Source organism: Girardinichthys multiradiatus, chromosome 2 (assembly GCF_021462225.1).
Source record: "Girardinichthys multiradiatus isolate DD_20200921_A chromosome 2, DD_fGirMul_XY1, whole genome shotgun sequence".
Lineage (NCBI taxonomy): Eukaryota > Metazoa > Chordata > Actinopteri > Cyprinodontiformes > Goodeidae > Girardinichthys > Girardinichthys multiradiatus.
In genome coordinates this window covers 41,907,256-41,921,529 of record NC_061795.1, presented here as the reverse complement: position 1 = coordinate 41,921,529, position 14,274 = coordinate 41,907,256, and the positions used below count along the sequence as shown (strand labels likewise).

The following is a 14,274-nucleotide window of genomic DNA, read 5'->3' as shown; positions in this document are numbered from 1 at the left end:
TCACTAAAAAAGAGGAGGAATTCTACCTTCTGTGGCATTACTGAACCTAGATTACCACCAACTTTCAGCAGTTGGTATTTTCTTTTCATATATTCTGCATAACTTAAATAGATCTGGTCTTTGTATATTCAACACAATTTGGTTGGCCTGTGACTAACATAAATATGCAAGAATATGGGCGGACTTTCTCCTAAATATATGTGCCATATTTCATTTAAATTTGGGCAAATTGCACCAGTGAAAGAAGGCCCTATTTGCGCATTCCAGATTTCTTAGCAGCAGAGCTGCCTATGCATCTTATAACAGAATTAAAAGGTCGCACAAATTCTGGTTTGCCCTTATTTGGTACTCAAAGGTCTGTTTGACAAAGATGTGTTGACTGTTAAATCTGCTGCTGCAGGCAACAGAGTAAATGCATTACTGCAACCGTACATAGAGGATTGTTTATAATAGCTCAGAGGACAGCTACAATGATTAATGAATTATCAGGTTGTTCTTTAGGGGTTCTAGAGCTTATTACATATTGCAGATTTTTCATTATATAATGACATAAGGGGTTTGGGTTTCCAGAGTAAAATTTTCAGCTTTAACCTTGGTTACTCTATTAAGTTCTGAGTAATGTTAGGGGTGCAGAAAGAAATTAGCTCCAGTGGTAATGATACCACTGTTACATACAAATAGAGATTCAAGCTTGCATGATTTTAAAAATGTACTCCTGCTCATAAAATACAAAAGAAACAAGCGGGACTTTTAAGGTCTAGTGAAGGAAACATGACTATATCACGCTTCATTTAATTTCTAAACAGCATTCATGTTAATATTACTGTTTTCTGTACAGTGTCAAAGATTTCATCCTGGTATGTAATGTCTGGTCACAGGTTCTTGTTAAATTATAATCCTCTGTGACGCAGTCAGGGGCGCCGGAAAGGGGAGAATAAGGAGAAGGATTCTAGGGGCCCACGATTGACAAGGGCCCACAGAGGACAATTATAATACTGACAAAATAATATGACACTCAGTGATAAACTTACAATGATACATATATTTGATTTAAAATGTATTAGGAACAGTAAGTCTCTCTATTTACGTAAATTGGTTCAGTCCACCACCTGCTCTGTCAGAAAGCCGCAGACAACTTTTCACAGACAGCAAGTGGAGGATGAGACCGCAAGATCCCGCACAAGTCAGGGAGCCAAAAAAGGAAAGAGAAAAAGCTCAGACTAGTGAAAGATGCAAAGGGTAGACAGGCTGTCACCCAATTCCTTCATAGGCAAGGTGGGTCTGTTAGTGGTTCATGTAATAGAAAGTTCTGGAACATTAACCTGTTATAAGCTAGCTCACTTTTCTCCACCTATTAGCTTATATTTCTGAAGAAAACTCTGGATTTATGCCTTTCACTGTTGTATTAGTTAATTAATCAATGCAGGCAAATGTTTAGCAAGCTGCTCTGCTAAAAAAAAAAGACACGTTTCGAGCAGACGCGTCAAGAGCAGCAGCAGCCCAAGTACCGTCTGAGGATACTGAGAATATTGAGTTTCAGTCTTGCAGCAAATAATTTAATCTAAATTAATTTCATTGTACTTTCAGTGCTTTCCTTACCAAGTAACTGTCATATTTTCCTTATTCACAAATATAGGAATAATAACCGAAACTGTCATTAAAATGCATAGTTTTATGTAGAACAGTGTAAAAAATTTCTGCCGGCTTTGGGGGGGCCCCAGTAAGATTTATTTTCATGGGGCCCAAAATCCCTGGCTGCAGATCTGGATGCAGTAGCATTAAAAATGATTAGTTTCATCTTTAATCCAAGAAATGTTGATAAAATATTTATTGGAAACTCAAACTGCCTGGAACTTTTTCATTATACCTGTAAATGCAAATAAAAAGTTAAGCAGATTGACAGTACCAGTATTACCTCTAAATCTTACCTCAGAGATCATGATGTGTTTGTGGGAGGTTTTTATGCTGCCCATTTTTACTGTTGGTCTTTGAGTAGAAGTTACTAACATCCGCTTTGAATAGCCTAATCACTTTCATTTAAAAAAACAGACTCATAATTGATCCATGCAAGTATCCAGTTAACTATAAAAATTATAACAGGGTTGTGCAATCATGGGTTCGGTTTTCTGGCAGCAGCCTCCCGATTCTTATTTAAAAGGTCCTGGGAGTTCATGATATGTTCTCTAAATAGGTTCCTGGGGCCTATGGAAAACAAAAAGGCCTGCACCATCACAGATCCTAAAGGCGATATGATGTGCTTTTCCCAATATTCATCCTTTTTTATGCCAGATCCACTTGGGGTGATTTTAGTCTCATCTGATCGAATGATGTGTCCAGGTAAATTCCCAGTATCATTTAGAAAAACTCTACACGTTTACTTTTTACAAAATGCACCTTTTTGCCATGATTTTCCAACAGTGAGCTTTGGAGATTTTTTTTACCTTTATAACCTTCCTCTTCATTTTAGATGAAAAATGGGCCATTTTCTAGTGTTATTTGTCACAGGTTCAGGTGTTTTAAAATTTGTTATTTTTGCTCTGAAAGTAGTAGTTTTGTGTGTAGCTATTTTTTATCTAGCCAGTTACTTATGAAGCACATCTGCCTTACTTTATTTTAGATATTCTTGTTCCTTTCATGTGGTGAAGAGAGACTAAGAGATATTCACACTCTGATCAAATTAAGATGTATAAATAAAAAAATTCTTTCAGTTACATTTATTTTATATGAATTATTTAGGGTATCAATAAATGTTAGTGATTTCTTAACATTGGTATTTATTCCCCACTGAATAAATGCAGCAATTAAAAGTTGGGGTTTTTCTCAAATTTTCAGTATGAGGTTATGCAGCTTCTACTCTAATAAAATATTAATTTAGTTTAAGGCTTGCCATCAAAGCCACCTTTTTAACGCATTTTCTCTGTTTGCATCAGTGCTCCTGCATAAGAGGTTTCCCCATGTCTCAGTTCATGAATATTCACCTCATATAATCACCTTTTTTTCCAAAAACAAACAAACAAACAAACAAACCACCCAACTACCACACTGAAATTATTTTGATACTTGGCTGTTTTGTCTGTCAGGCCTCATGCTTGTTAGCAAATGATGAGCTAGAATAACTCCAGGCTACTAGTCCATTTTCATGCTTTTATTTTTAACCACAGATTTATAATATTAGAACCTACCATATAGGCTTTGTTGTCATTCGAAATGTGCTGCTTTCATGGAGGATTTGATCATTGTTTGTATTTTTATTGTTCATAACCATGTAAAGTAAACAGCTTAGTGCTTCACACATAGCAAAGAAAATCAGGCTTGCAGTTCCCCATTAAAAAAGAGGTATTACATTGGTCATGTTAGTGTATTTGTGTAAGCCTCTGCACAAATACATCTGCCAACATTGTTTGTAATCACAATGAAAATCCTTGTCACCTGAAATTGCATTTGGGTTTCGACCAGTTCCCTCGTGTAGCTCACATTATCCCTCAAGCTCTAGCATTCTGCTTAGTAAGAATCATTTTTTTCCACAGAGGCACCCCTAATAGAGCAGAAAGACATTTATTTTTCCAGTGAATTGTTAACACTTTCTTCAAAAGTTGGAAAATCCAGTTTGGTGTTTAATATTGATACATTTGGAGTTCACTCAAAAGAAGTACTTCTGTTCAAAAATGTCCAACCTTTCTCCTCTGTATTTCCACAGAAACCCCTCCGAAGGATGGTGAAGAAGCAGCATCTTCATCAGACTCTGCCTCAGACGCCGCCTCCTCGCTGTTCAATCACTGGGGTCATGACCTGGGCCCAGAGAGCCGACGGGTCGCCCTCAAAAAGTTCCGTTACTTCGGATACAACGGTTACCTGAGTGATCGCATCTCTCTCACCAGACCCATTCCAGATTTACGACCAGACGGGTCAGTCCACTAGTTGTTTCATTCCTTAATGAGCTGTTATTCAGACAGAGAAGCATCCGAATCTCTCTTTTCCTTCTCTTCAGATGCAGAAACATGTCCTATTCATCAGACCTTCCTCAGCTCAGCGTGATCTTCATCTTCGTCAACGAGGCCCTGTCGGTTTTATTGCGTTCCATTCACACGGTCATCCAGAGGACTCCATCCTACCTCCTCAAAGAGATCATACTGGTGGACGACAACAGTAACAGCTGTAAGAACCTAAATCTAAACCTGGCTCTTGAGCTCATTTTTAATGTATACTCTTTCACCCATAATTTTTTTTTCCCCCAAGGACAGAATGTAGACTCATTTATACATCCACTCCACCTGAAGACCCATTTTGCTTCACATATGATGTCTCGTATTTGGATAACCCTCTTTGGACTGACATTTTGTCTTAAAACCAATTTTTAGTGAGTTTGCAAGAAACACTTTACAGCTTTGCCTATATTTTGTTGCAGACATATGGATTTATTGCACTACTTTATACCCAGCCCATGCACTTGTAGTTGAGGATGGTGGAGGATGAGTTATTCTTCCCTCTTGTACTGTTCTAACTGTGTAGCCTCAAATTTCCCAGGAATAATTGGCAAGAATAGCAAATAATGATGCAGACTGTCTTCCCCATCCTGAAGTTAGGAGGATAGGAATGTGAGAACTTTGAGGAAGACATGTGATTTTGGAGTCATTTGTCTTTAAATGACAAATGTTGCCTCTTCATTGTATCACCATATTCAATTACAATTTCATTGCTTTTAACAGAAATAAATTGTGCTGCATGTAGATAGCCATCATGCCTCCCAATCTTTTGGTCAGTTGCCCACTATCCTGACTGCCCACACATTCAGCACAGTTATCTGTGTGGAAGTGTGAAAATGGTACCTTGGTAAAAAAAAGTAGCTACTTTGCAATTAAAAAACAAGTGATGTGTTAAACATTGTTACAGCTACTGAAAGAATGAAAGCAGATTAAAACTTTTACAAGAATTCAATTTCCTTTCTTTATTACCTTACAGAAAGCACAGGGCATTTTATGTTATCTGATCTGATCTGGTCTAATCTGGTCTGGTCTGGTCTGGTCTTGTCTTGTCGAAGCATTGGAGGCAACTAAAATCATCATGATGTTACAGATGTCAAACATGCATTTATGATATAGAGCAATTAGTGTAGTCGGAACCGGCCCAAGATTGTTTGGGGTGTTTGCCAGAACTTAAGTTGCAGGCGCCTCAGCCACCAACCTCCTTTTTTACATTGTTTATTTGCTTTAAAATGAATTGGGACTTCAGCACCTTTACGATATTCAATAATTAATTTTCTTATTTAAAACTTTTTTTCAGTATTTAGTTAGCACATTAATTCCATGAAGCTGAGCTGTCCGAAGTTAAACCTGTCCATAAAATGAAGATGTTCACACAGTTTTGTTTGTTTTTTAACTTCTTTAGCTAGGTTTAAAATGCATAAAGCTCCAAACGTTTGATGTGCAAGAACGTATATAGCAAAAGGAGACTGAGTAACTGCGGCTCAGTGGGTTTAGTAGTAGTCTTGGAATCTGAAAGTTATGGGTCACATGTTGATGTGCTCCTGGGCAAGGCACTTAACCCTAAATTGCCAAGCGATCTGCATATCAGTGTATCAATGTGTGACTGGGTGAATGTGACTCTAATGTAAAGCCCTTTTAGTAGTCAGCATGACTACAAAGCATCTATATGAATTCAGTCCATTTATATTTACTATTGGTAAACCAGTTGTGTCGTTCATTAGCTATGAAGAAAAGGCAGCAAAATCACTCTACTTGCGGTTACATTTTCAAATATGCTGTGTTGCTGTATATAAAAGACATGCCAGGCTATCTTGAAGATGTCGGCAGAATGTGTTGAGTTTTGCACCTAGGTAGACGTTTCCAGTGGTATGTCAGACTTGATCAGGGAAGAAGGAAGTTAAAGCTGAGCTTCCAGCTTTCCAAACTTGATCTTAAGAGAATATAAAATGGAGTTTGCACAGATAGCAACATTTTTGTGACATTTGTGTTACTAGTTTGATGTCTCCACTGGTGCAATCAGCGCAATTTCACTCACTTGTGATCTACTCTGTTTAGGCGCACTCCATCCTTCAGGTCTCTGCCAGAATATCAACAGCTCCAGTGTGTATATGTCCGGCATTTTTTTTCCTTGCCCTCATTTGATCTCATTGTTACGACCACATTTCAGTGCCCTATATTCTCCTGCCTTGTCTTGCCGTCATCAGACTTCTGCCAAGCTTCTGATCTCTGGACATCAACCACGTTTATGTGCCCTGACCTCTTGAGTTTTACCAAGCCCTTGAATAAGTAATCTCATATCTGCCTCTTCGTCTGTGACCCTTGCCTGTCACCTTTTTTACCCTCTGGATTCTAGATTCATTACTGACAGATCCTCTGACGTATGTTTGTCCAAGACTCCACATTACTTATTGTGACATCACCACCCTTGCCTGCCGTTCCGTAGTTTCTCTCTGAAGAAGCAAGAGTAACTCCACAGTGATCAGGCTGAAGTGGATCTGTCTAAAGTCGGAGACAGTCACATCCTTTTGGATTACCAGAACTGATGAAATCCTGGAGGAACAATTGGTCCTAATTGTATCCTTCATAATGATCCTGAACAGCGTTTCCAGCGTGCTCCTGACTCCCACCAGTCCCAAAGTTTCCTGACTCGCCTAGTTTCAGATTTACAATAAATCTTTTAAACTGTGCTTTGTATCTGGCTGAATTTTCGAGTCCTTTGTTTGGTTCATTACAATTTACAAGCTGAATCCATTCTCACTCTGAATCCCTTTAACAATTCTGTCAGTGGGTAACAACAGTCTAAACTGAATGTTTCTATTAAGAAGTCAGCCAGTTTTATGTTTTAACTGTGCCTAGCTGAAAAGGAAAAGCTTGGAATACTGTTGTTCAATATCAGTTAAATAGTGTCATGAAAAGGTATGTGCACCCTTACAGATTTCTTCATGTTTTTTTTTTGTTTTTTTTTGTCATACTTATTAAATTTTAAACTAAAAAAAAGACAACCTGAGTAAATACAAGAAGCAGTAATCTAAGTGATGATGTCATTTGTCAAGAGAAAAAAAGCTATACAAACCAATCAAATGTCCTCCCTCTGTTAAATCATGAGTTAAATGTGATTAACCACAATCTTTTGGTTCAATTACACGAGCCACACTCAGGCTTGATTACTGCCACACCTGGGGAATCAAATAATGACAAATAGATCCTGCCTGACATGAAGTAGGCTAAAAGATCTCAAAAAGCACTTGCTTTATTGCTTCAGGAGCTGGACAACTTTCTGTAATTGATGAACCTATAAATTCTGCTGTCTGCCAAGAAATCCTGGAGGAAAATATCTTGCCATCCATTTGTGACCTTCAGCACAAGAGCACTTATGCAGTACGACAATAATCCAAACCACACAAGCCACTCTGCCTCTGAATGGCTTGAATATAAAACAATAATCTTAATAATGACACTGTTAATAATAATGGTAGAATGGTCGAATTAAACTTTCTTTGGATGCCACAGAATAAAGTCTTTGTGTACCACAAACTAACCTGCAGTATACGACTTGGCTTTTGTGCCAATGCAAATAGACGCTGATTAAATTCACCCCAGTGAAATTAAAGACTTTACCATTATGTTGAAAGGCAACGATTCGGTGCTTGACTCCAACTAAGTACTGGTTTGTGCAGGTAAGCTACTACAACAAAGTTCTGCATTTCATTTGCCAATTATTCTATTTTCTGCCTTATGCCATGCACTAAATTAGGACATGAGTGGGCATTAGTTTCACCACTGGTGTGTGATAACATTAAAAAACTTACTAAGGCAGTTGCAGTCAAAGCCTGGATGTGATTTTCCATTTCTGGGCCAATGTTATTAATTGTTCCACGTTCTGTGGAGCATATTGTATTTCATAGCTGCCAAATCTATAATTACTATTATGAGAAATCTGTCTCCGCTACATCGCCCACAGATTTTATGGGTCTCCCACTGCCCCTCTGTTCTTCTATAATACAATATATCACAGTTTAGTTATGGTAGCTGTACACAGCTGAATACTGATTAGCGCAGCAACCAGTGGGATAAATACATTCATCATTTTCTTCAAATGATTCTCTGCTAATGCATTTCAAGTATTTATGCAGTATTTCCAAGCATTCTCTTGGAAATTTAATTTAATGCTCTTGGTTTGCAGTCACTTTCAATTGCATGGCAGTAAGTCACACACAAGAAAGGTAGCAGTGTAAGTAATAAATGCTGCTTATTGATCTACATGGTGAAATTAAGACAAATTAGCTAAGGATGGTTGAAAGAAAAACTAGAAATACAAAATCCTTACTGTGCACTGCCAACTGAGTAGTAAATTATCTGAGACGTTTAAAATACTTTTGAAATCACAAAACTGTTTAGAAAGGATGTTTCGTTTTTTTGTGTTAAGAAGCAATGGGCTGTCGGTTTCTTACCAGCAGTCTGAGTGTATAAAGAAGAAGGGATGAATTCCCAGGGGGAGTGAAGCTAACAGCCCATCCCAAGTCCTTCCTTCTAAAAAAGCAATCAATCCAAACCCGGAAATTTCAAACGTTTTCACCTAAACATGAGTTGTTGAAATTCTTAAATATCTGTGTTGCTATGTTAACTGCCTATCTACACAAACATTGTTCAGACAAGAACTGTAAAAGCGGCAAAGCTTCTGAACAATTACAATAGGATTCATTTAACGTGCCAGAAAGATTTTACATGTTGGAGTGCCTTTGGATGGGGTAAATTTGGTCAGAAAAAGTCCCTTATCTTAACTCGAGAACGCGGTTATCCTGTCTACACAAATCTACAGGTACATCTAAAAAAAATTACAATATCATGAAAGAGCTTGACATTTTTGTCACTAATTTCAGGTAGTGAAATCATACAGGTCCTTCTCAAAATATTAGCATATTGTGATAAAGTTCATTATTTTCCATAATGTCATGATGAAAATTTAACATTCATATATTTTAGATTCATTGCACACTAACTGAAATATTTCAGGTCTTTTATTGTCTTAATACGGATGATTTCGGCATACAGCTCATGAAAACCCAAAATTCCTATCTCACAAAATTAGCATATCATTAAAAGGGTCTCTAAACGAGCTATGAACCTAATCATCTGAATCAACGAGTTAACTCTAAACACCTGCAAAAGATTCCTGAGGCCTTTAAAACTCCCAGCCTGGTTCATCACTCAAAACCCCAATCATGGGTAAGACTGCCGACCTGACTGCTGTCCAGAAGGCCACTATTGACACCCTCAAGCAAGAGGGTAAGACACAGAAAGAAATTTCTGAACAAATAGGCTGTTCCCAGAGTGCTGTAGCAAGGCACCCCAGTGGGAAGTCTGTGGGAAGGAAAAAGTGTGGCAGAAAACGCTGCACAACGAGAAGAGGTGACCGGACCCTGAGGAAGATTGTGGAGAAGGGCCGATTCCAGACCTTGGGGGACCTGCGGAAGCAGTGGACTGAGTCTGGAGTAGAAACATCCAGAGCCACCGTGCACAGGCGTGTGCAGGAAATGGGCTACAGGTGCCGCATTTCCCGGGTCAAGCCACTTTTGAACCAGAAACAGCGGAAGAAGCGCCTGACCTGGGCTACAGAGAAGCAGCACTGGACTGTTGCTCAGTGGTCCAAAGTACTTTTTTTGGATGAAAGCAAATTCTGCATGTCATTCGGAAATCAAGGTGCCAGAGTCTGGAGGAAGACTGGGGAGAAGGAAATGCCACCAGCCTGGTTAACAAAGCCCGGAAACCACCTTGACACTCTCCCTTTCCCCCATACCCCCCCTTTTTTTGCTGACAGGACACCTGTAACCTGTAACTCTATGCGTTACATTAACGCTCAGCATGGACTCCTGCTTTACTTGCACTGCTTTAATTGCACAATGATCACCTGCACTGTTGTATTGCTCTTGCATCTTATACTGCTCTATATTTACTCTCACTCACTTAAAACTGTGCACATATATTTATATTATATTGTAGATATGTTTATACTGTTTAATTTGTACTGTATTGCACCGACTACGCCAAAACAAATTCCTTGTATGTCCAAAAACGTACTTGGCAATAAAGCTTTTCTGATTCTGATTCTGATTCTGATGCCAGAAGTCCAGTGTCAAGTACCCACAGTAAGTGATGGTCTGGGGTGCCGTGTCAGCTGCTGGTGTTGGTCCACTGTGTTTTATCAAGGGCAGGGTCAATGCAGCTAGCTATCAGGAGATTTTGGAGCACTTCATGCTTCCATCTGCTGAAAAGCTTTATGGAGATGAAGATTTCATTTTTCAGCCCGACCTGGCACCTGCTCACAGTGCCAAAACCACTGGTAAATGGTTTACTGACCATGGTATCACTGTGCTCAATTGGCCTGCCAACTCTCCTGACCTGAACCCCATAGAGAATCTGTGGGATATTGTGAAGAGAACGATGAGAGACTCAAGACCCAACACTCTGGATGAGCTAAAGGCCGCTATCGAAGCATCCTGGGCCTCCATAAGACCTCAGCAGTGCCACAGGCTGATTGCCTCCATGCCACGCCGCATTGAAGCAATCATTTCTGCAAAAGGATTCCCGACCAAGTATTGAGTGCATAACTGTACATGATTATTTGAAGGTTGACGTTTTTTGTATTAAAAACACTTTTCTTTTATTAGTCGGATGAAATATGCTAATTTTGTGAGATAGGAATTTTGGGTTTTCATGAGCTGTATGCCAAAATCCTCCGTATTAAGACAATAAAAGACCTGAAATATTTCAGTTAGTGTGCAATGAATCTAAAATATATGAATGTTAAATTTTCATCATGACATTATGGAAAATAATGAACTTTATCACAATATGCTAATATTTTGAGAAGGACCTGTATATAGATTCAATACAGTGATATATCATTAGTGATATATTTCAATCATTTATTTCTTGTAATTATGATGATTATGACTTAACAATAATGAAAACAAAGTTTGAATTTTGTGAAAAAGTGAACAACTGGAAACTCATAATTTCACACCCTGGTTAGCTAATTAACTCAAAACACCTGCAAAAGTTTCATGAGCCTATAAAGTAAGTAAGTAAAATTTATTTATATAGCACTTATCAGATAAAAATCACAAAGTGCTTCACAACAACAACAAAAAAAAAGTACCACAATATCAAACAATACAATATAACATGTTGATTAAAAGCTTGTCTGTATAAAAATGTCTTCAGCTGCTTTTTAAAAGAGTCAATGGAGTCTCTACAGCATAAAGACAATGGAAGAAAATTCCACAACCTTGGTGTCACAGCCCCAAAAGCCCGATCCCCACGAGTTTTGAAACGAGTGCGAGGGACCAACAGTAACCTTTGACCTGATGATCTAAGAGCTCGGGATGAAGAACATGGTTTCAACAGGTCAGAGATATACTGGGGGGCTTGGCCATGTAAGGCCCTAAAGGTTACAACTAACATTTTAAAATGAAATCTAGAATTTACTGGAAACCAATGAAGAGAGGCCAAAACTGGAGTGATATGAGATCTTCTATTGGTCTCTAAGTCTGGGTCAGTAGGCTAAACAATCCTGGGGATGACTGCTGATGTGACAGATGTCCAGAAGGAAGTCACTGACACCCTCCACAAGGAGGGTTTGGCACAGAAGGTCATTGTTTATTCAACATTAATACTCTCTGACATGTTGGCATGCAATTATTAGTTGTATCTACATTTAATGTTCCACTGCAAGCTACCTCAAATCAGGTTTGAATTTATTGGACATTTCCACCCTCTTGACACAACCGCCCCGTAACACTCCACTGTCTGTTTTTGTTTTATAATTTTACTTCTGTACTCTTGAGTTTTCTTCACAGAAATTTTTGCTTCTTTAAAAGCCTTTGATGTATTAGTGTCGGAGTTCTGGGATCTCTCTGTTTGTGTTCTCCTTACATGCTACAAACTGTGTTTCAACCCTAGAGGGCGCTGGAGTTCCGGATTTCCTGGATAACAGGTGCAAGTCATCTCCTGATTGATGTATGGGTGTATTTAAGCAGGAGGCTGCCAGTACCTCATCACTTGAGTGCTTTGCCAACAGTGGTAACATTACCAAGCCAGCTCTATGTCTAAAAACCTAAGACTTCGCTGAGTACTTCGACATATTATTGTTGTGTTCTCCTTCAGGTGACTGACCACGTTTGATTCCAGTCTCCAGTCTTTCGCTAACACTAAAACACAGTGGATGTTCTGGATTTTGGCTAAGGTCCTAAGTTCAGGATTCAAGCCTCAAGCACCCTCTTAGATGAACCCAAGACTCTTAACGAGTTAATCTCTTTAGCCACCAGAGCGGAAAATAAAAATAGAGAAAGGAAAAGATCACGAACAGAACGCTTAACAGTCAGACCCTCTTGTCCTGTTAATGTTACACCTACAGTCAGATCATTTCCCCAGGCTGCTACTTTAGAGCCTGAACCCATGCAGGTAGGGCATGCCCGCCTCTCCCCTGAGGAGAGGCTGAGATCAATGTTTTTATTGTGGGTCTTCAGAACATCTTATAGCCGCCTGCCCAACGTGTCCAGATCGGCCAAAAGACAGGGTCCGTTAGCTGATTTGGGAGAGCTGACGGACCAATGTGAGAAGTTTTCTGCCCCAAGCACCCTCTTTGGACAACTACCTAGCTGGCAGCTTCTTGGCTACTCACCAACACCCAAGTCATCAACAGCCTGTCCACCCTCCAATGCACTCAAACCCAGACATAACTCCTGCCCCTCGGATTCAGCTTACCTTCTCACAACGACCTCAGTGTTGAGCTTCCACAACTCCGCATCTCCAATTCCCCTGGCGGTTCTGGTCACACTCCCCTGTAAGATACAACCTTTATTTAGTTACTAGTTTTCTCATGGAAGTATTAAACTCACCTGCTCTTCCTGTTTTTACAAATTTGGTGGTTCCATGTCCCAGACTTACCACCTCACCGGTTACAATAAATATCTTAAACTTCTATAACTGATCTCCTGAGTGTCATTCTGCATGTGGGTCAAGTCCGTACCTAAAGCTATGACAATTAGATTACCATTGTGATGTGTAATTTCCTGTATAACTCATTAGCTTATTAATGTGCTGAGTAGTTCTTGTTGGTCAAGTTTTAAACTGACCAACATGAACTTGAGTTGTGTCATCAGTCCAAAGTACTCATACTCAGCAGAGACGCCAAGACGTCCCTCTCCCCAGACACCTCCTCCAGCTCCTCCGGGGGGAGCCCAAGGCGTTCCCAGGCCAGCCGAGAGACATAGTCCCTCCAGCGTGTCATGGGCCTCCCCTGGGCCTCCTCCTGGTGGGACGTGCCTGGAAGGCGTCCAGGAGGCATCCGGTATAGATGCCCGAGCCACCTCAACTGGCTCCTCTCGATGTGGGTGAGCAGCGGCTCTACTCCGAGCCCCTTCCGGATGGCCGAGCTCCTCACCCTATCTCTAAGGGAGTGCCCGGCCACCCTACGGAGGAAGCTCATTTCAGCCACTTGTATCGGGATCTCGTTCTTTCGGTCATGACCCAAAGTTCATGGCCATAGGTGAGGGTAGGAACGTAGACCAACCGATAAATCGAAAGCTTCGCTTTTTGAATCAGCTCTCTCTTCACCACAATGGACCGGCACAGTGCCCTCATTACTGCGGCAGCCGCGCCGATCCGTCTGTCGATGTCCCGCTCCATTCTTCAATCACTCGTGAACAAGACCCCGAGATACTTGAACTCCTCCACTTGAGGCAGGAACTCCCCTTCAACCTGAAGAGGACAAGCCACCCTTTTCCGGTCGAGAACCATGGCCTCGGACCTGGAGGAGCTGATCTTCATCCCAGTCCCTTCACACTCGGCCGCGAACTGCCCCAGCGCATGCTGTAGGTTTTGGCTAGAGGGGGCCAGCAAGACCACGTCATCCGCAAAAAGAAGAGATGAAATCCACTAGTCCCCAAACCAGACGCTGCCGGCCCTTGGCTGCACCTAGAAATCCTGTCCATAAAAGTTATAAACAGGACCGGTGACAAAGGGCAGCCCTGCCGGAGTCCAACATGCACCAGGAACAGGTCCGACTTAGTCCCGGCAATGCGAACCAAACTCCTGCTCCGCTTGTACAGAGACCGGATGGCCCCAAGTAAAGGGCCCCCGATTCCATACTCCTGGAGCACCCCCCATAGGGCATCACGAGGGACACAGTCAAATACTTTCTCCAGGTCCACAAAACACATGTGGACCAGTTGGGCAAACTCCCATGAACCCTCGAGTACCCTGTAGAGGGTATAGCGCTGGTCCAGTG

The 14,274-nt window shown here is 40.6% G+C and overlaps 1 protein-coding gene across 3 annotated transcripts in view; it reads left to right on the top strand.

Moving 5' to 3' along the window:
- Window positions 1–14,274, top strand: part of LOC124855778 (polypeptide N-acetylgalactosaminyltransferase 18-like) — a 233,783-nt gene that overhangs the window by 135,543 nt on the left and 83,966 nt on the right. For all 3 annotated transcript variants that reach the window (XM_047345868.1, XM_047345867.1, XM_047345876.1), the window contains exons 2-3: window positions 3,698–3,905; window positions 3,989–4,155. In XM_047345868.1, the coding sequence (XP_047201824.1) occupies window positions 3,698–3,905; window positions 3,989–4,155 (375 nt within the window). The remainder of the gene's footprint in view (window positions 1–3,697; window positions 3,906–3,988; window positions 4,156–14,274) is intronic.